Source organism: Brassica oleracea, chromosome C2 (genome assembly GCF_000695525.1).
Source record: "Brassica oleracea var. oleracea cultivar TO1000 chromosome C2, BOL, whole genome shotgun sequence".
In the NCBI taxonomy this organism is placed as follows: Eukaryota; Viridiplantae; Streptophyta; class Magnoliopsida; order Brassicales; family Brassicaceae; genus Brassica; species Brassica oleracea.
Window position 1 is genome coordinate 50635470 of NC_027749.1, and position 22964 is coordinate 50658433.

Here is a 22964-nt window from a genome sequence, read left to right on the forward strand (position 1 = left end):
ATAGACGCCCAGTCCCAAGCTTTCTCTTCATCGAAAATTACATCTCTACTCACCATCACCTTCCTTGTGTCTGGATCATAAAGTCTGTAGGCTTTGGAACCCGGCTCAGTTCCAAGATTGACCATAATCTTTGATCTCTCATCCAACTTCTTTAGATAAGGACCAGTGATTTTCGTATGAGCTACACAACCGAATATCCTCAAGTGCTTGATATTTGGTTTCCTCGATGTAAGGCATTCGTATGGCGTTTGATTTTTCAAGGCTTTTGTAGGAATTCTGTTGATGAGGTAAGTTGAATGTCGTACAGCTTCACCCCACAAGTAGTTCGGCATCTTCATTGCCTTCAGCATACTTCTTGTCATTCCCATCAAGGTTCGGTTTCTCCTCTCCACAACACCGTTTTGTTGAGGTGTGTAAGGCGCGGTTAGGTGCCTTTTAACTCCATTCTCTTCACAGAATAGATTGAACTCAGCTGAGGTAAACTCTCCTCCTAGCTATCGGTGCGAAAGGTTTTGATGGTTGAGCCTGTCTGCTTCTCTACACTCTCTTTAAACCTTTTGAATCGATCATCCTCATCGACCAAACTGTGTAGTTTGTCGGTGACAACATCGGACATTGGATGGATGTAGATCCAAAGTCCTTCGTGCGTGGAGCCCTAGTCACGTCAGCCATCTTGCCGTCGCGATCTCTTGTTCACAAGCACCAGGATCTTAAGCTACAACTTAAGCTTAGATCGAGTCTCCAGCCTGAGGCTCTGATACCAATTCAAATCTCTTAGAAACACAAAGAGTTATAAGAACAACTTTTCTTATTAGCTTTAGAAACTACTCAAAACTAAAGCTCTCAATATGTTTCACTTAGATCATATGGAACACCTCTCCATTAAACCTATATTTATATGAAAGACAATTCCCTTTAACATGTGGGATATGGAAAACACAAACCTAACCTAAATAGAAACTTCCTTTTCCTATTTCTAGGTTTTCTTATTGTGTTTATCTTAACATATTAAACATCTAATAATATGTTAAGTTTCCACAAGCTTGGAATTATCCAACAATGCACTCATGTTTTAGTAACATTGTCATGCCTAATTTGGAAGATGTATACTAGTACTATTGTTGCTTCTCATGTTTGTTGAATGAGACAGAGTGAAACATAAAGAAAACTTGTACGAATTGAGATACATTCAACGGGAATTTATATAAAAGTAAAACAATCCAACAATAAGAAAATATATTTAATACTATAATATATAAGAATACGTATGCATATAACATATGTATGTATAGTACATCTTATGAATGTTTCACGAGTCTGAATCATTGTCAATACTATGACGATCCATATACCATGATTCAAGCTGATCACGCAATGATGAAACGGTATAATCAAAGTTGAGTTACCCGTCATCATCTGTTGTTGCGATTGGCATTGGAGCTAAAGAGCTGAAGATTCCCAGCTCCATCAACGACATGATGAGATGCTCCGTGGAACGAAGGATACATCGGAAATAGAGAGCTCATTGTCGGAGGAGGAGGCAAATTGAGATTATTATTATAAGGAACATTAGGTATTGCGACAGTAACGTTATTACCGGACTGGTCTAGCGAGTTTTGAAGATGTCCGAGGTTGTAGTAAGAGGAAGTACTGTTGTTGTTGTAAGGATTGGTCAGAGAGAAATTTTGATGACTAGTGTCGAAACCATGATCTTGATGATTACTATTCTCATCTTGTTTGATCCATTTCCCTTTATCTAGATCAAAACTCTCTCTCGGTATTGTTGTAGTATCAGCAATTCTTGTTCTTGTTCTCGAAGAAGAGCCACCGAGATCCCAACTTTCCAAGAAACCTAAATTGGTACCTGAAAACTAAGTCTCGTTAGTTCAACTCAGAATCACCTAGGACATAGAGGTCACATGATTGTAACCATTGAGACGAAAATAATATTACATTTTGTGATTTTGGGTCCAAGAAATTATATTTTTCATACCAGAAACTACTGGTATTAAAAATAAAATAAAAATTGGTACCTGGAAAGGTTGATGCTGCTGAGGTTGATGATGATTCTCCGAAGATGAGACTTGGATACATTTGATTAAACCCTTGTGGGAATTGTAAAGGAGGGAGCTCGTCTACGTCATCCTTTGCTGCTTCGAGTAACCAATCAATGACTTTGCTTGGCTGACTCAGCCCTAATCTATCTTGAAGGTCGTAAACCTGAATCGCTGTTGGTACGGACAACCTTATCCTCCGGTCTCTAAGGCCACGGACTGTACAGACTTTGCTGTGTCTGTCTTTGCCACCAAAAGTTCTTGAAACTCGTACGATTCTTGGATTCCTAAAGGCTGAGGTCCATTGCCTCGATGTTGGCACTGAACTTGGCTGGTTCTGCGGCTGGAACATGCTGTTTAAATTTAATTGATGATTATGATCTCCTTCTTGATTTGCTTGAATCTCATCTTCATCGCAGTCTCTTGATCTCATCTCTATTAATTCACTCAATTAGTTGGTTTATGTGAAGAACAGATCTGAAACAAGAAGAGAAAAAGTTAACTAATATATCAGCCTAAAAGAAAATAAATAGTTGTTATAGCTTCTAATAATGGAATAAAATTGAGGTAAAGTAATGGAAAATTTTCTTTCTTCAAATGTTTAGGAGAAAAAACCACATGGAAACAAAGCAAATTAGTTGTGATTGATATCTAAGAAATGAAAGTTTGGATACTTATTTGAAATTCAAGCAATTCCATGTCACATGTTCTTACATGGATCGAAGACTGGTAAGCTTGACTTCCTAGTTGAAGATCTAGTTTGATAGAGAAGAGGGAAGAAGAAGAAAGAAGAGATAAGAAGGCAGAGTATTTCTTTGTGGTAACTCGAATCCTTTTTATTATAATGATTGATGAAGTTAAGTTACAAACGAATTTAGATATATATTTTTATTATATATTCCAATCTCTAGGGTTTATTTTGGTATGAAAGGAATTTATACACAAGGACAAAAGAGGCGCAATTTGTGTAGCGTATTGATACTCTGATGGGGATGTGCATGTTTCGTCTAACACTCAGAGTCACATAAGGATTTTATATGAGGAAATTTACCGTAAATTCTATAATATTTAGTATTTGTTTTTCAGTAACCATCGTGGGTTCACTTTAATTGTATTTAATTTTCTTACCATGTTTGTAATCACTGTCGTGAATATATATATATATATATAATATTAATCTTTGTTTTGATTGGTAATTAACAACAATTTCGATATATGGTTAAAGTGATGATTTAAGAGAAAGCATACGGTTAAAACCATTTGCAAATGTTTAAACATTTAAGAAAATAAATATGCGGTTGAATAATAGCTATAAATAGTAACAAGATCAGGTCGGCTAAGCACAAAATAATTTTAAAAAGGAAGCTGAAGAAGGGGTAAAATAAAGTTTAAGTTCTAAAAAAACATGAAAACTTTATGATATAAATTGTTGAATTATATTATTATATAATCAACTTGTTGGAATCCCAACTGAATTTAGTGATGAAAAAATGTAGACTTTTGTTAATTCCAAATTGTTGAGATTTGAGAATGCTTTTATTTCTAGTAAGGGTCTCTCTCTGAGATAGAGAATGGACCAAAGAGAGTAGGTTTTTCTTTAAAGCATCTAATGCTTAAATTCTCACAAAGAGATTTGTGTCCCACTTTTCTCTTCTATGTGTCTTTGCCAGTGAGATTTTTCCTACAATCACACCATTTTTCTTTCCTCTTTGTATCTTATATAAAGTCTTCTATAATTGACCCAATGGTTGTTACAAATGAAAATGATTTGTGTTATATATATTGACATATATAGTTTCAGATCCAGAATTGCATCAATAACTTTGTATGTTCATAATTTTAATAAAAATTCATTGCAACAAAATTTGCTCCGACTTTCCGAGCTAGGATCTTGTGAACATGCACATACGTTTTACGTACATATATGTTTGTATTCAAGCATATAAATACATGTACATGTTTGGTACTTCTGATTTTTGGCTGAATCATGTCAAAGCTCTGCAAAATTTAAAAAATTCAGCCTGCTCAAATAAGTTCTCCATGTGCATTTTTTAATAACCAGGTTGTTTTCCTTTGCTATAATATCTCAAGATAAGTATAGCTAGCTAGGCAATAGAAACTCTAAGTCACTCTATATGTTATCACTTACCAGTTACACCCCTTTAAGAATGCTTACATGCATGCCTGTACTTTTCCAACATACTTTCCTTTTTGGAATTTCTATCTCACCGCTGAATTCAAATTGAATATATATTAAGGAATTGTAAGAAAAAAAATTGTTGGAGATGTCGGAGAAGAAAATGTCGATTGTTGTCCCATGCGTAGAATGTGAAAATGATGGTGGCTGAACAAAGAATGTTACTAATTAACCGTACATTGCCAAGATGTCAAAAAAAAAAACCCGTACATTGCCACCAATAGAAATATGAATTTGTGTTATTTTTTGAAGATTAATTGGTTTTTCTAGAAATTAAACTTTGTCATGGCTGGTTAGTGCCAACGATCTAATATTTATCTTTGTAGCTTGTTTCAACATGATTGTTGCGCAAACAAAAATTTTATATGTATTATGATTGATGATCTAGATATGATTGACTCCAATATACTATTTCAGTTCATTATTTTTCATTTTGAGATTACTAACACAAACTCACTAACCATACTAACCCAACTGAATGACGCTGAAAGAAGAAATTACAGTGTTTCAATCATCCAATAATCATTCGGAACCACAATGTTGGAAACTAATGAACTTATAGTATATATTTTACCTTTAGACACCATTAGGGTTTATTAGATGAGAATGTGTATATATCACTAAATTATGACTTAATTAGTGATAACTGATAACCGTACATATGAATAAAATACATTTTAGGGTAGCGAATTAGAAAATATTTTTTTGGTTCTGAGCCGTCGTTGTCGGGTCCGAACGTCGGTAAATGCAGAAGGCTCATGCTGAGACAGACAAGGACATGTCCTTGTAAGAGACAAGACCAAAAGGAGTAAAACCACCAAAAAGTAAATTGGGTTAGTTAACTACTTAAATAACATACTATATACATATATGTGTATATATATACTTGATGATGCTGATGCTGACATGATGACATACATACATAACTGCTCTTCCTTTTTGTATTATTGATGCAGTAAAGGCGCCTCCAGAATATGCTGCACATGAGAACACTAGTGAAACTATCCGTTTTCTCTCTGTGCTTTACTATTACATTACCAAAACCACTCTATAAATGCATCTTCATACTGGGGAGATAAACAGTAATATGAAAATCACGGTTTATAGTTACATGTCAAGACAAGGATATGCTTTTATGGATATGGGTTGTAAAGGACCCACAAGGTAAGAAAAATTGATTAACATGATTCTTTTTGTTGATTTTTTTCGAAATCTTATTTATACTATTTATGTTTCACTTTAAGTGATATTTTAGCAAATTTTTCAGTTTAAGTAATGTTTTCAAGTTTCTATACAAAAATTAAATGTTATTTGATGTTTGTAGACATCATTATTCTGTGGTCTGATTTTTATTGGTTGAATAAGTTATTGTTGTTTTTGGTAAACAAAGATAAATTGAATAAAAGCTAGTAATACATTTATCGATATGTAAAAAGGATTAAACATCAATTATTTTCAAACAGATGATATGAAAACATTCTGAAAACTAGATGGACAATAAAATACTTTAATTTTTTTATGGACAAAACAGAAGAAAAGTGACTAGAGGTCATTAACTCAACTGGAAACGATCCTAATTATTGTGTACATGTTGTGTTTTCCGGTCTAGGGGATTACGGACTTTGGTCCTGACCTTCGTGATATTTACACCAAAAAAACAGAAGAAAGGTGATTGTCATCACTGTATTTTCTTAACTGACCTGGGAAGATAATTTAGCAACCTATTGGGAAAAATCTAAACACAAGCTTTCATTTCTCACGGAAACAAATCATATACGCTAAAAATATTAATCAGTCCAAAGAAGATAAAATAAACTTTTAACTATATTTATAAATTTAAGATATATAATTTCAAAAAAGAAGTTAAACATATAATTATTAGCTTCTAAAACAATATAATTATGTTTAAATAAATCGTTAATATTATTTGAAGAAGGTCTATAATCAATTTGAGACGACACTGTTGATTATAATTTATAAAGTAGTTCATGAAGTAAACTAAACTAGGTTATTGGCATCACAAAACCTGATCCAATGATTAGACCAAATAGATAAAATCCTGCAACAAACTCTGACCTTTAATGACCCGATGTACTAAGCTTGTGGGCACAAATCTCACAAACTGAAATCTCCAGTGAAAGTCGCATACACAAAATTTTATATATTTTTTGCAAGAACGCTAGTAACATAATGGACTTTAGAAAAAAGAATAGAACTATAAAAGAGGCTAAAGACAAGCCCAATGGGCCGAACCGACCCGAACTTAACTGAAACTGAACTAAAACACTCCGTACTAAGTTTTGTTCCTTCTCACACGCTCACTCTTTCTTCGTCTGTCGCTATCTCCCTCGATCCTTCCCTCTGTTTCGTAGCTTCTGCAGCAGATCTCTCTCTCTCTCCATCTCTCAGATCACGGTAAGTACAACACTACACTTCCTCTTTCGATCTCTTCCATTGTTAATCTTTATAGATTTGGTCAAAACCTTAATCTCTCTTGATCTTGACTCATTCTTCCATTTACTTTTCTTCTCTATTCATTTAATGACAGTTAAAAATCTCAAGACTTTCTATTTATATCGTTGACTTTCCATTAGGATCAAATGATGCACTACACATTATACACAGCTATGTTAACTTTTGTTAATAATAATACTACTGTTACTGTGTCTATATATAGATGGCACATCAGGAAGCTAGCACTTCCCCTGGTGCTGAGGTCGTAGGCCGTGCCTTTGTGGAGCAATACTATCACATCCTCCACCAATCTCCCGGTTTAGTTCACCGGTTCTATCAAGATTCCAGCTTGTTAACCAGGCCTGATGTTACCGGTTCTGTAACCACTGTCACAACTATGCAAGTGAGACTTTAGGCTCTTAAAACTCTATTAAACTCTTCAACTTTGGTAGATTAACTTGTTGGTTCTCAGGCGATCAACGAGAAGATTATGTCGTTGAAGTATGAAGACTACACGGCCGAGATAGAAACTGCTGATGCTCAGGAGTCTTATGAGAGAGGCGTTATTGTCTTGGTGACTGGATGCTTAACCGGGAGTGATAACGTGGGGAAGCGGTTTAGTCAGACTTTTTTCTTGGCTCCACAAGACAAGGGGTACTTTGTCTTGAACGATGTGTTTAGGTTCCTTGAGGAGAAAGATGTGACAGCGCACAATGGAACCACCAGGGATGTTCAGGCACCTGTGGAGCCAGGTACGATGAAACATCCACGGCCTGTGTCTCCTACCATATAGCACTTTGTTAAAATCTGATTTATACGATTCAAATCAGTGTAAACTGTTCTAAATTGGTTGAGTTCGGTTTAAATTGATTTAAATTAGTCTAAATCTGTTAAATTAAGCAATAAAATTGGTACAAATCCACAATTTTGTCTAATTTCTTTTGTTTTGTATATCTAGTTTTATAATTCGTCCAAATAATTTTATAGTTAAACTCACAAAACTGAAATACCATATAAAATAAATTAATAATTTGTTAATGTCTAGGCCTCGAATAATCTGCATAGGCCATTTCTTAGCGTTGGTTAAGATATTAATATCCCCTTACTTCTTATCAGAACGTGTTGTTGTTAGTCATGAGGCTGAGGTGGAGCCTGAGCCAGTTGCTTCTATTGAGGAGGAAGATCTTGACAATGTGGCGGAGGTGTATGATCCTTGTGAGAAAGATGAAGGTGTTGTTGTTGACGCTGAGCCTATCCAACCTCCAGCCCAATTAAGTCACAGTGAAGTTCGATCAGTGCCTCAAGGAGATGCTCCTAAGCATTCATATGCTTCTATTGTGAGTCTTAACTGCTTCATATATGTTTTTTTAGCAATGTTCAAGAAATTGCTAGGCCGTAATTAGACTTTTTATAAAGGATTATTGATTATGCGGGAGCCTAAACCGATTTTTCAAACGGCTAGACCGATTTTTTAAAAGTATGGACCCGATTTGCAGTCTAGACCGATTTTTAGAATTTTTTTTTTGTTTTATAGTAAACGTTACAAGCCTTTTTGTGTGATTTTCAACAGCTCAAACTGATGAATAGCAGTCCAGCACTAACACGTGTTGCTCGGAACAAGCCAAGACCAGCTCAGGTTAGTACTAATCAGAGACCAACTGCTACTCCTCCTGCAGTAACCGAGGCTTCAGGTGTGGAGAATGTTCCAAACAGTAGTAATGTTGATGTGGAAGGTCAGAACATTCTTTTCATCTTTGCTGTTTTGAGTATCACACGCAATCACTTGGTTATTGATTTTTTTTTTTGTGTCTGCTTGTTTATTACAGATGCTGGTCATTCGATTTATGTCCGAAACTTACCTTTTGACACTACACCAACACAACTTGAAGAGGTGTTCAAGAGCTTTGGTGCTATCAAGCATGAAGGGATTCAAATCAGAAGCAATAAGGTTTGTTACATTGTCATATCCAAAACTGCTTGCTTACTACTGGTTTCTTTACAGCTTTGTTTGTGATTCTTCAGCAGCAAGGTTTCTGTTTTGGTTTTGTGGAGTTTGAAACATCTAGCGGCAAGCAGAGTGCACTCGAGGTAAAACCATAGCATCTTCTTGTATCTTTCTTGGAGGTGAGAGTCTGACTCTTTTGGTTGGTACTTGCGTAGGCCTCACCGGTTACAATTGGTGATCGTCAAGTTGTTTTAGAGGAGAAGAAACCAAACAGAGGTAACAAAAACATGAGAGACATCATCAAGAAGAAGCTTGTGGTTTAATATAAAGAGGTTTGTGTATATGAAAAGATGGGTTTAATGTATTGTAACAGGCAACAGTGGAGGTGGTGGTGGTAGGGGAAGGTACTTTGGAGGAAGAGGAAGTTTCAGGAATGAAAGTTTCAAAGGAGGACGTGGTGGAGGAAGAGGAGGCTATGGAAGAGGTGAGTATTCCGGTAGACCTAAAAGCTCAAACCCACGGAGTGGAGGAGAAGGATACCAAAGAGGAGGTGGAGGAGGTGGAGGACGTGGCGAGCCTCGCGGTGGTGCTTCATCTTGACTTTGCATTTAGTAGTGCCTCCATGAGAGTAGTTTTAAGTCTATTTTTCTTTGCCTTCCCACTCGAGTTTTAGTTAGTATTGGCACCGTTTTGGCTTTTCTATATTTTTGGTTGGTTTAGTTTTTCGATATTCTTGCTTTTCATCCTTTAGTTCTTCTCTAAGAAGTGAGAACTTTCTTCATAAACATTCATTTTTCATAAGAAATCCACTACATAGTTGTGTTCTTGATGCAATGTTCTGTTTAGTTTAAAGTGATTTCAGAGTAACAGTTAACCAGGTTTCTGTAAATAGAAGAAAACAATATGCAGCAGATGCACCACTAAGAACAGAGAGCAGAGCTTCTAAACTTTTAATAGCATAAGTTGAGTCTTTAAAAGAAGAGCAAAACAAAAAAAGTACAAATTACTATAGTATCAAAACTTTGGTGAGTTTATCACAAAACAATACAAAGATGGCATGTTTATCGTTTGAACTTCTTAGAAGACTTCTTGTCTCCCTTGTTACCACCCCCCAAGAACCTCTCACTCTCTTCATCATCTTCTCCTCTTCTCTTGTTCCTACCTCCTGATTCTTTCATGTTCTACAACAAAGATCGCCACAAATAAGCAAACAATACATAAACTTTTACATTGTAGAACTATGCAAAAGTAAAAAAATACCATTGCTGATAACTTTTTAGCTTCTGAAACTCTCTCCAACAACGACAACACTTCATCTTCCTCAGCTGGATACTCTGGTAGTTTCTTACCTGAATGTAGTAGAAACATAGTCAAATGTCTTTATCCTATAAGAGAACCAAAACAAAAAAAAAATGGACCTTGTAGATTTTTTAACTTACCTATGAGTTTTTCAATCTGTAAGTACCATTCCAGCTCATACTGGTTTACAAGTGATATCCCAACACCAGAACGTCCAGCACGAGCTGTTCTTCCCACTCTATGAATGTAATCCTATGACACAAAGATTGGAAGATGAATGTGTGTTCTTAATATTCATTGATTCAGCCATGAGAAACAAAAGCAAACCTTTGAGTTTGTGGGAATGTCATAGTTGATAACCATATCAACAGATGGGATATCAAGCCCTCTACTAGCTACATCAGTGCAAACCAAGATGTTACATTCACCTGCTTTGAACTTGTTCAATGCTCCTAGTCTCTTTGACTGTGAAGAATATTTAAAAAAAAAAGAATGAGAAAAAAGTTTCAGATATCTTTACAAATTTTAAGAGCAGTCTCAGCCACTAACCTGAGTCATTTGACCACTGATGGGAATGGCTCTGAAGCCAAGGCTCCGAAGCATCAAGGCCATGAAACGAGTACCATCACAAGTTCTGGTGAATATCATTGATGTTGAGTCAGGCATTTCAGTGAGAATGTACACAAGGTAGCAGTCCTGTTAAAAATCATCAGAAAGCTTATTAATATTCCAAGAAAGATCAAACTCTCTTATGTTATGTGTGTTTGCTTACTATCTAATCCATCTATCTACCAACCTTGTATTTAGCAGCAACGAACCGATACTGCTGTTTAAGAGTATCAACTGTGGAGTATTTCGAGGCAGCTTCTATCTGAAGGTAAAGAAATAAACATAACAAACTGTCATAAGTACTGTGAACAATACTTGATGTTGATTTAGTGATTAATGTACCTTGACAGGATTCCTTAAGCATGCTCTTTGAAGTTTCCGAACCTACAAGGCCAAAAACAAGAGTCTAATAAGCTTAGATATATCAGAACCACAACATTGTCAAGCAAGGTGTTCCTACCTTTTTAGTCATAGTTGCTGAAAACAAATAAGTTTTACGGTCACGAGGGATCTCTTCCAGAATCTGGTTGAGAGACTTCTCAAAATCTTCATTCAGCAGTCTATCTGCTTCATCAAGAACCTGGACAGAATAATATAATGTCAAGTAAATATAAAATTGAACCAAAACTAAAAGGAACAGCAAAGTATAATACCAGATACTTCAACGTCTTCAGAGAAAAGCCTTTAGTGTCAGACATATGATCCCAAAGACGCCCAGGTGTTGCAACCTATGAATGTGCAGACACTCAAAACATAAGACTCAAAGTGGAGAAGAAACATAAAACAACTTCAGAAACCAAAACATACAATAACATGAGGCCGTTTCCCAAGAGCTATAGTTTGTTGCATCCTGTCTATACCTCCAACAAGCTGTTTAGAAAAAAAGCAGATTTTAAAATCCATTTGTAGCATCAAGATATTCAATTATGATTAAACCATGAGCTTACCACAGCACACCTAAGACTTATATCAGACCCTAGAGCTTCAAACTGCTCAGCAATCTGAATAGCCAGCTCTCTGGCCACAAGAAACAACCAAATCCAATAAGAATGACAAAAAAAAAAACATCAATTGACACTTATGTCTTGTCCCTTTCTTAGATCCAAAAGGGACAATAAAACGATAATACTAATAGATGAAACACAAACTAATGAAGACAAGACATACTAACAACACTCAATGACTAATTTGCAAAGACTCGAGACAACACGCACACATACATGAAACAGCTCTTGTTTATGACTTAAGAAAATAATAAAATAAAAATAAAAAAACATACCTCGTTGGAGACAAAACACAAGCGAAGAAAGCAGGATCAGGTCTACGCCCTTTCTTAGGCTCAGCGTTATTAACATACTCAAGAAGCGCTTGCAATATAGGCAACGCGAAGGCTCCGGTTTTGCCTGAACCGGTTTGCGCAAGTCCAATCACATCCTTCCCTAATAAACCACACATAAAGTTTTAAGCTTTTTTTTTTTAAATGTAAAAAAAAAAAAAAAAGACTTTTACTACCTTCGAGAGCATAAGGAAGAGCTTCGACTTGAATCTTCGAAGGGTTCTTCCACCCCAACCTCTCGCAAGCTTTCACGAGCTCCTCGCGAACGCCGAGCTCTGCGAACGTCTTCACCACTTCGCTCTCTTCCTCCATTTTTTTTTTCTTTTTGCAATTACCCACCAATAAAGTCGCTTCCTTTACCTCCCTTCAGCGAGCAGAGTGCTGTTCGAAGTTTAATGCTTTAGAAAAAATCGAGCAGTGTGTTGATGCAAATCGGAACTCGGCGGGAGACGGTGGACTATAAAGAAGAAGGGTTTCTGTAATAATAGCCTAATTGGGCCTTTCATGGGCCTGCTGTATTAGACTTCGGGCTCAATAAAGATACCTTCAGAAGGCCCATATTAGGATTGCCGTTTTGGTTTTTTGTTCTAGAAATGCAGGAACTGTTTGGATATTTATAAATTTAGTTCGGTTTTGGTTAGGTTATTTCAGTTTTCGGTTCGGTTTTGATAGTAAAATTGGGAACCGGCTAATATTTAAAACGATTGGATATAATTTGGTTCTGGTTAAATAATTTTTGGATTATATTGATAAAATCATCGGGTGATTCCGGTTTTCCAATTTAAATATTAGGTAATGCGGTATGATAAAATATAAAATAATTAGATAAATTTTTAATATTTAGATAAAAATATTTCGATTAATTTGAACTTTCAGATAGCTCATTTTGTAAATAATATTTTTAGAATAATTAGTTATTTTAAAATTAAATATAATTAATACATTTAGGTATAAAATTTATATTTTTAACATTTTGGTACACATTTTAGTTTTGGTTTTCCGGTTTTGAAAATATAAAATCCACTCATGTTGATTTCTAGCCTGTCAATTTCAATTATAGATTCTGAATTCTTAGCGGCCTTTTCAACAATCAACGACTCTTTCATATCTGATCTTTTTTTTTCTTTTTTTTTTTCTTTTTTTCTCTGGAGGGAAAGTGAGAGAAACGTAAACAATCTCAAAGTCTCAGCCGATGACATAACACATTGGTTTAGTCATCACATAATATAAACGACAAATCTAAAGTTGTCATACGTAAGTTTTAAAAGTTATAAAATAAATAAAAAATTCAACCATAATTTCAGTATCGCTATTGAAATAAAAATATATTTACTTGCACAATTCAAACAAGACATGTAATATCAAATAACCCAACAAAACACACATAAAAACATACGTGAAAACTAGACGACTTAATATAAAAACAGATTAATCGCTAATACAAAAACAGAACATAGTCGCATTCAAACCATTCGGTCATATTAGGAAATTTAGTCAACCACAACGATATTAAAGTTGAATCTCCTAGTATAAAATAGATTCAACAAAAAGAGATGATAAAAAAGAGCAATCACCTAAATTAAAAGAAGTTGGAGTTTGCTTTTTTTTTTTCATTTATTGGGTGTGCTTTTCTTACGGTCAAAAGAAACAAAAAAAACCATTAAGAAAATACTTATATCAACTTTTAGAAAAGTACTTTTTTTTTTGTCAGCAGAAAAATACTTACATCATAAGTTTACTATAATGGTCCTAGAAGACACAAACTTATTTATCAACTATGATTGGTTTATGGGAGTATTTGGGGGAGGAGGGAGATGATTACAATACATTTTGGTTCGAAAAATAATATTTGTATAATCTTACCGGATGGCCACCAACCCTTCTTGTTAGTCACGTAAATCCAAAAAGGAAATGGAACCCTTTTTGGGAATGGAGAAAGATTTTGTGAGCAGGTATCCAGTTTTTTTCTTAGTGAAGGCATACAGGTTGTTAATCCAAATATTCATAGTACATATATATATATATATATATATATATATGCAGTTCAACATGTTACATGCGCAAGTCTAGAGTTTCTTGAGCACTATGACAGTATGACTCCGAAGTCTATTTTTAATCTCTCTAATACAGTTACGAAATTGGAAAAAGAAAAAAAGAAACTGGTGACTGGATCAAATGGTCGAACACCTGGTTGTGCCAAGAACAGATTCGAAAAAAAGAAAAAAAAAAAACAGATATATTTCTGAAAGTGTGCTAGAAAAACGCTTCAAAAAGGACGATGATACATTTAATATTCTAAAGGTTCCCAACTTTACTAGAAAAAATGAAGAGGAAACACACAGGAACATAACCATTTTATCCTAGAAAAAGAAGAATCAACAATTCCAGAAAAGATGAAAAAGCTTGAAAGTGTGCCATGTAAGAACATGTATGTATAACGTACGAGTCAACGTGTGTCAAAAGGGCGACTCAAAACTTTGAATCCTGTAGAGTCTTAGAAGCAATAGCAATGCCCTTTAGGGTATGCTTAAGGTTGTAATGATTTGAGACCATCATCTCGTTAACTTTCTTGAACCCGTCACCGTAGACCGGTGATTCATCTGTTTCTATCTGATTAATGCAAAACTCCACTAGCCTCTTCTCGAAATCAGACTGGTCTCGTTTCAGCGACGTAGGTGGAGGAGTTTGGGAAGAAAAAGCTGATGATGCAGTATCACTAGTGGAGCATCTTTGAGACTCCAACCACATGTATCCTAGCATTTGGCATATTCCTTCTTCAAGAACCGTGTTAAGATTCCTATAACCTGTGTGCTCAAACCAAAAACATTTTGATACCTCTCCTCATCAATAATAGAAAATAGGATATTTCATATTTGACAAATCAGTTACATAATAATATACCTACCTTTGAGTCTAAGGTAAGCATGCATCATCTCGTGCGCCAAAATATATCCAGTTAGCAACCTAGGAAGTCCATATAGGATGAGAATTGCTGTGACGCTGCACTCGCGAACGAACCTTTGAGATTCTCTAGCCATGCCTATTAGCTGCTTGTTTGGCCCTCTAGGGACCTGTATATATACATGTGGACCAGAGTAAAAAAGACAAGTCCAGTCTAGTTTTAGTCTCTGTAAGTAGCTATCATCCTGATTCCTGATCTTCATTAATTTCTTACCCTTGTGACCATCTTCTCTTTAGACAGGCAAATACCTCTAGTTACCACCCCATACTGCTTATTAATTGTAGAAACTCAATTAGTTCCAAAAGAATATAAGTAAAACAAAGAGATAACTATGTTCTAATTTATGCAATACACACTCACCACATTTTCTTCCTCAGCCTTATTCAGCGCTTGTTGATCCACCAAAATAAGAGGAAATACTTTCTCAACCTTCATGTTTAAGCCTTTGAAGAACTCACGGATTTCAGTGTGCAAAGATTGGCATTCAATGGTACTCATAATCGCGCTTTCCTTACATTCTAGGCACAGCCACCGATTGTCAGCAAGCATTACATACTCTGTTCTACAAGCCTGTAAAGAAACCAATAAAAAAAAATGTCAAACTGTTTAGTCTTGTATTATTAAAAAAGGTCAAACAGTGTTGTTCCTGTAATCTTTCACAGCTGCAACACTTGGCAGTTCCATCATCTTCATGAGAAGGACAGTACTTCTCCTCCCAGTACGGATGCTTATGGTACTTTATACCTTCCTTAGTTGAAGGAATCTGAAAGAATAATTATACAAACAACATTCTACATTCATACGTCTTAAACTTTTATTTTCATTTCATACAGTCAGGGCCGGCCGAGGAGGGGAGACGAGCGATGCCCGGGCCCAAATACGTGTCCCCTAAGGAGTCCAATTTTTTTTAAAAAGTCTATATTTTATATAAAAAAATTATAAATATAATAAATAAAATTGAAAAGGGCCCAAAAATATTTGATATGCATATAGTTTTATTTTCATCGCAAAATATACAAAATATTACTGATTAAATTTTAAAAATATTTGATATGCATATAGTTTTATTTTTATCGCAAAATATACAAAATATACAAAATATTACTGATTAAATTTTAAAAATATTTTAAACATTATATGAATATAAATCTTAGAGGGTAAAAAAAATTATTTTACCCTAGTACCCATAACAATGTTAAACCGGCCCTGCATACAGTCCCACTTAAGAATTCATCTTACTTTCTTTCTACAGACATAACAGTTTGGACGACAATGCTCCTTGTAGCAAGGTCTGTGAAACTTTCTCTTTGAGTTTGAAACCTAATGAGTTATACATCAGAGAACAAAATGAACAAATAAAAAAAAAAAACAAGTCAAAGAGTAATAAAAGTAACAATCAATATTAAATTAATTAACCTCGTCCATAGCAATTGGTTTGTGGCAATGAAGGCAACATAAACATTGAGAATGCCAGACAGCACCAAAGGCATTGACAGATAGTCCGTCTTGAATCTCAAAGTTGCAACCATTGCATATGCTACAAACAAAGTTTAAAGTTATCTAACATATAAACCCTTAAAGCCAAAAAAAAAAGTATGTATACACTTGCGCACATAAGGTTTACCTAAGATGAGGATCTACATCTTCATCTGTTGATTGCTTTCCCTTCTCCTTAAAGATCTCCTTATTGATCTTAGCAGGCTGCCCGTCTAATTTCTTTATTTCCCATTCCTCCTCTAAACTCTTCTCACCATTCACTAACTCTTTAACTTTCTCAGCTAGTGTGAAGGTATCTTCCTTTTCCAAACTAGTCTCAGTCTCTTCTTCTTTTCTCTGACGTATGAGGCGGCCTTCTTCATTCCGTGAAACTTCTACATATGTCCGAGAGAGGCGGAAGTGATAACAATGGAAGGATGTGATGATTCCGTGAATAGTGTTGGAGGACTCCATGTTCTTGATCTTGTGGGAAAAGGGGAGATAATAATCTTTTCTAAAACAAAATCTCTATCAAAAAAATAATTCTCTTTATCAACAAAACCAGAAGGTGATACACAAAGCCTAAAACCACCCCCTCTATATAACACATGCACTGGAAGTAAAAAAATAGTGAAAAGAAAGCGAATAAACTTCTTTCTTTTTCTTGCGACTCAAAAGCAAAAGTAGCCCAAGACTCATTTGATATCAAATGACCCTATGTGAGAGTGAGTGTCTGCTCTAGAATGGGGCCCTACCGAGGATTTATAGATAGTCAGGCGTTTTGTCGTGTAAGCGGAATAAAGCAAAGACTTGCTGCTGCCGGTTACTCCCGGTAACCAGTTTTAGGATGAGAATCTCAACTTTATCATATCTTTAGTTTATTCTTTCTTCAGTGACAAAAAAAAAAAAAAAGTTTATTCTTTCTTTTGGTTCTTTTCTGTTACGTCGAAAAGTTCCGTGGTCCATCTTTTCCAATAAACTCTGTTTGTTCTTAATTATTGTAATCCAATGTGTATTTGACACATATTTCTTTTCTTGGTTTTTTATTTTGTTTTTATGTTGCATCTTTGATATCCAATTTAAGTATACATGTACATATCAGAAACAAAAATATTGTATGCTACAGTACATGTGGTATAAACTTATCCACCAATCCGCAGCTTAACGAATAACCGACATGCTGCCAGAGTGATACTTGAAAGTAACAGTTCAAACAAACAAAAATATACTTCTTTTTTTTTTATCAATAAACAAGAATATACTTTAAAATTCTTGATCCCAAGAAAAAGAGATTAATAGAATAGTTAAAAAAAAAGGGTGGATAAAGGCCTGTAGAAAGCGACGTCAGAGCCACGTGATATTCTTTGACTTATTTGGTTGCATGATTTTTCCGGTTTCCTCTTGCTAATTATAACAAATGATCTTTCTCCCAAAACCTCTCTAATGCACAGGTCAAACGACATATACCGACACTTGCTATGGAAAGATGTGTGACGGTTGAGACGTTGAGTAAGAAAACCTAATCTGGGGATCAGAATTTACTTTTTGTATATGTAGTGTTTGCCTAAAGTTTATTTTCTAAGAAAGTGCAATTGGAATCATTTCCTAGAATCATTACCGAACATTATGTATAAAGAACAAAAATATCATGCGTGTGTATTTTCAGTAGGCAGTAGCCAAGTAAATTTTTTATGCTATTCTGTTTGTAGTTGCGAGTGTTAGACAAATGAAACAAAACTCTGTTATCCAATATTATATCGATGTTACTTCTGCTCTTCTCTTTTTTCATTGATTTTGACTTTTTATCAGTCAAATTTTTAAAACAAATTTCATATTGAATCTATAACTAGAAGAGTATTGGTGATTCATCAATTGCTTTAAAGTTCAAATTTCAAGGATATGATGAAAAATCAAACGATTGCAAAATCGAGTTGAAGAGGTAGGATTTTAGATCTTATTCTAGTTCTAATTGGTCTTTTTGTTGATACTGCAGAGTCAGAGATGAAAAATCGGACAGCATAAAAAGTTGAAAATTGATATTTCTATTCTATATTTCTTGTCTTGTAATAAATAAAATAAAAAGTAGATTTCATGATAATATAAACAATTACATATCGTTAATATGAATTGGCTAATCTAGAGTTTCCTAAAGGCATAGCTCTAACCCAATTTAGAACCAAATTTTTATTGGATTTATTGTGTTTATTTATTCATCAAATATTAATTTACAACAGATGATTAATTCAATAACAGTAGAATTGAATGCATTTTAAATTTAGAATCAAATATAAAGTTAGTGAATTAGTCATCTGTTAGATAAATTCAAAGTCCTTTAAAAACTAATGTATTCAATTTCTATTGCAATTTATTAGATTTCAATTATGATAGGTTTTATAAAATGGATTTTAATGTTATTCAATGTATATTGGAGTTTACTAGATTTCAATGATACTAGGTTTTAATGGATTATAATGTTCTCTCTCTAAAACAAGGGTAGAAAATAAATCCTGCAGTTTGTATTGGTATTTCGTCAAAAATCTAATTTTATTCTTCTTCATATACTACGTTATTAACTTCTTTTTATGCTTAACATCGATTGACCAGAAGACAGCAAATGCTTCTTTACATATAGTATCGATTATTCAATAACTTGTATTTGATGTTCCTAGTTTCTAAGGGATTTTTGAATCTTAGTTTTTTTCTAATAAAAATAATAATGCATAACCAAATCTATTTATTGATTTATTATTATTCACTTCATTTCATTTTAATTGTCATTTTACATTTATGCACAAAGATTAAGAAAATATTTAATTTTGCATATTTTCAAAAAACCACCATTACATGTATATCTAACCATATTTTAACCAATAAAAATAAATAGAAAAATATTATACGTAAATTTTAAATTAAAATTATAAAACAATACTTATTTTGAAACACAAATTTTATTCTACAACGACGAATAAAATGAAACGAAGAGAGTAGTAAATAGTGACATAAAAGTGAAACGTGAGAAGCAGTGGAACTGAACCAGTTTAAAAGATGGAAAAATATAAATCTATATATTGTTTTTAATTATTTTAATATAATAAAGGTAATAAAAGCAATAACATACAATAACAATGTCTTAGGTTAATATATAGATTTTTGAAAATTTCAATTTTATTAATTATTTAGGACCCAAATTTTTTATTTCGTATTGGCTCTTGAATATTTCGGACCCGCACTGACCAAAACGTATAGGCATTGAGGTGGAATGAAACCTAAAATATTGTAAATACGAATTTTCCAAAATACCACTGTTGTGTAAGTTTTTATTAGGTGTATGAAATACATGACTATTGTATGTTTAAGATTAATTTATACAACAAGCTAGTGTTATAAAATGGCATTTGTTTTATAGAATAATTATAAAATTACACAAAAATAGAATTCCAACAAAGATAATTAATTAGAGAATTTCATGTTTACCACATTGTTGGTACCATTATTTATGTTTACTACCATTAAAGAAACATTTTCAAAATACATTCTTTATTAAGAGGCAAAAAACTCAAAATTTTTTTATATCGTTGCTCTGAATATATATAATAACTAATTATTCAAATAAATAAATAAAAAAAAATAAAAGAATTTATGTTTTCAAATTAGACTTTTATAATTTTTTTTGAATTTTTTTTTGAATTTTTTTTTCAAATTGTTTTTTTTTTCAAATTCTAAAATTATTTTTGAAACTATTTCTTAAAAAAAAATATTTTTTTAAGTACATATTTATATATATATTAAAATCCTAAAATCCACATTCTAAAACCATACTCTACCCCTCAATTCTAAATTCTAAGTCTAGATCAGTTAACCCTAAGATTATAAGTGTGTTTTCCCTCTTTTAAAGTGATGGTAAAATGGTTAAGGTAAACATGAAAATAGTATTATGAGTATACTATTTTTGGCAATTTTCCTTATTTTAATTACCTTTGCCAAACAAATTATTGGGACTAAATTATTAACAAATATTTATAATATATTTATAAAATACTAAATGATTATAAAATAATTTCTCCGTTTCATAATGTAAAATGTTGTGTTTGAATGCACACAAAATAAGAAACTTACTTTTGTAGAAAATAAAATTATTAATAATAAAAATTGAAAATAAGTTAATTAATCATAAATAATGTAGTAGATTATTATTGGTTAACTAATTTTCAATAAAGTCAAAATACTTTAAAAGTATCAAAATATTTTACATTTTGAAAATCAAAACCTTTTTAAAATATCTTATATTATAAAAAGGAAGGAGTATTAATAAATTTGAAAAATCACGATATAAAAAAGTTGAAATATTTTTAGTTATATCTTTGAAAAGGTATTTTTCTAAGGCTCCGAATGGGAAAAGCGGATCAAACGTTGCGGATCTAGTGTAACAAACGGATCGAGCGGATCAAGAGTAGATCAAACGGATCGAGCGGATCGAGAGTTGATCAACTGGATTCAGCGGATCGAGAGCGGTTCAAAAGCATTTTAAGCTTTAAATAAAAGAAAGTATTTATTTTACAAAAATATTTTTGAAAAATCCATAAATATTAATTTTACAGAAAATTTTACAGAACAATTATTTTAATACATATGTAATTATTTAAGCTTTAAAACTATATATTTATCTTATTTTGAATGATTTAAAAATGTGTTTTATAAAGTAGTATAATTGTCTTGAACTTTAAAATTAAATTAAAAATAAGTAATTTTCAAAATGAAACACAAGTGGATCAAGTGGTCAAAATATTTATATGATTATGTTTTATTTAAAATTATATATAATTTAACATTTTTTATTAATTTAGTGTAAATATTTATTTAAGAACCATAATAAAAATACTATCGTGTTATGTAAATAAGATATTGACATAAATATAATAAATTTAAAACGTAAATTTGGTAATTGCATGTACTTCTATATTTAAAATATACAAAAAAGAAGATGTTAGTAATTTGTTGTACATATTATTATTATCTAAATAAATTTGAAGCTTATTATTATTTTTATAAGAAAAAATACAAAACAGTATTACCCGTGGGAGAAACACTCCATATTTGTTTCATATCTACTGTAGATAGTGGTTCTTCATTTTTTTGTTCATGTTATAAAACCAATAGTGGTTCAACATTAATTTAATAATTTAAAAAGCAGTCCAAATTCTAACTAGAAAAAAAATGTTGAATGGAAATATAAAAGTGGTTCATCCACTTGAGACCGATCCTCCACTTTTTATTCACTCCCCATTCATACTCTAAATGTCGTATCTTTGTTCTCTTGAACATGAAAACTAAAAGTATCAGCATAATGTCTTATCATCAACAGACAAGCCGTTTGGTCAGCTCAGCTTTCTATCTTCTTCTTTTCCCACTCTGAAGCAGACAATGCAAGCTGGAATAAAAAATATAATGTATAATCGGTTGACGAATACATATTTTTATTTTAAAAAATATCACATTAAAAGGTATTCCTAAAATTCGTGTAAACTAAAGTTTATTAAGAATGGAAATTTAAACTAACAAACGTAAGTTGACAAAAAAAAAAAAACTAACTAACAAAGGTAAAATTACTGGAAGTTTTAGTCATATATTTTTACAAAAGGTATTCGAATACATATTTGTTTAAGATTATCAACATACAAAATTGGGAATTTCTTGTAAAGTAAATGAGCCTTGTAAGGATTTTTTAATTAAAAGAACGAATATTAGATACGTTGTGAATTTATGATAAGATGAAATTAGTTGTACGAGGAAAACACTTAGTGGGGCTTATTGGATCGATGATTTGTGGGGATTTGGAGATATACCAAATTCAAGGGGGTTTTATAAGAAACTGAGATTCGAGAAAATTTTTAGGAGGTAATTAGAATGGAATTTGGAGATTTTAGAAAAAAATAAAATGAATAATTTGAATTTCATTTATTTTAAAAACAGACACATTATTAGGTGTGTCAATCAATTTTGTAACGTGTGATGATGAGATGGTTATGTTATTCAGAAGTTATATAACATTGTTGTTAAGGAGTTACCTTTCGATGTTGCCAGTCTACTGTGACTGAGAACTTCGCCGTCCGTACTATCACCAGAGAAGAAAGGTTTCTTGTTTTGAAAGGGTCTCTTTGATCTGATTTTTGACCACTACAAGAAAACAGCAAGGATTCTGAGGGAAAAAATCGTCGGAATTTCGTCGGAATATCGTTATTCCGACGACATACCGACAAAACAAGTCCTCGGAAATAATTCCTCGGAATTTCTTCATTCCTCGGAAATCCCTCGGAATTTTCCGACGGAATTCCGAGGAAACAAATTTCCGAGGAAATTCCGAGGATCACTAGTTTGTCGGAAATCTCCTCGGAATATACCGAGGGAGAACTTCGTCGGGATATTTCCTCGGAAGTTCATCGATCGATGCGTTTTTGGACATATATACATCGATCGATCGGAATATACCGAGGAACATGTCCATCGGTATATTCCGAGGAACAGGTTCCTCGGAATATTCCGAGGAAATTGTCCCTCGGAATATACCGAGGGAACGGTTCGTCGGTATATTCCGAGGAAAGGTGTCCCTCGGTATATTCCGAACGTTTTTTTAT

The 22964-nt window shown here is 33.2% G+C and overlaps 4 protein-coding genes across 4 annotated transcripts; 1 reads left to right on the top strand and 3 right to left on the bottom strand.

Annotated features, from left to right (window-relative positions):
• Positions 1-1228: 1228 nt before the first annotated feature.
• On the bottom strand, positions 1229-2918 carry LOC106325320 (transcription factor TCP5-like). Its single transcript, XM_013763360.1, has 3 exons — positions 2769-2918; positions 2034-2531; positions 1229-1864 (listed from the first exon to the last, which is right to left on the bottom strand). The coding sequence occupies exons 2-3, from the start codon at positions 2485-2487 to the stop codon at positions 1413-1415; spliced, it is 906 nt and encodes a 301-aa protein (XP_013618814.1). The 5' UTR covers positions 2488-2531; positions 2769-2918; the 3' UTR covers positions 1229-1412.
• A 3643-nt stretch (positions 2919-6561) lies between these two features.
• LOC106318813 (ras GTPase-activating protein-binding protein 2-like) lies at positions 6562-9479 on the top strand. The gene is made up of 9 exons (XM_013756951.1): positions 6562-6666; positions 6929-7108; positions 7178-7457; positions 7822-8042; positions 8276-8438; positions 8532-8653; positions 8728-8793; positions 8866-8926; positions 9024-9479. Exons 2-9 carry the CDS (start codon positions 6929-6931, stop codon positions 9248-9250), a joined length of 1320 nt encoding a protein of 439 aa, XP_013612405.1. The 5' UTR covers positions 6562-6666; the 3' UTR covers positions 9251-9479.
• A 27-nt stretch (positions 9480-9506) lies between these two features.
• On the bottom strand, positions 9507-12327 carry LOC106318802 (DEAD-box ATP-dependent RNA helicase 10). Its single transcript, XM_013756941.1, has 13 exons — positions 12071-12327; positions 11838-11997; positions 11506-11575; positions 11366-11428; positions 11212-11286; positions 11019-11138; positions 10901-10942; positions 10746-10820; positions 10499-10645; positions 10277-10414; positions 10090-10201; positions 9911-9999; positions 9507-9831 (listed from the first exon to the last, which is right to left on the bottom strand). The coding sequence occupies exons 1-13, from the start codon at positions 12204-12206 to the stop codon at positions 9712-9714; spliced, it is 1347 nt and encodes a 448-aa protein (XP_013612395.1). The 5' UTR covers positions 12207-12327; the 3' UTR covers positions 9507-9711.
• Positions 12328-14363: 2036 nt separating this feature from the next.
• On the bottom strand, positions 14364-16806 carry LOC106324536 (protein DA1-related 4-like). The gene is made up of 8 exons (XM_013762490.1): positions 16481-16806; positions 16273-16393; positions 16096-16176; positions 15499-15619; positions 15211-15422; positions 15063-15126; positions 14800-14967; positions 14364-14698 (listed from the first exon to the last, which is right to left on the bottom strand). Exons 1-8 carry the CDS (start codon positions 16804-16806, stop codon positions 14364-14366), a joined length of 1428 nt encoding a protein of 475 aa, XP_013617944.1.
• Positions 16807-22964: the final 6158 nt, after the last annotated feature.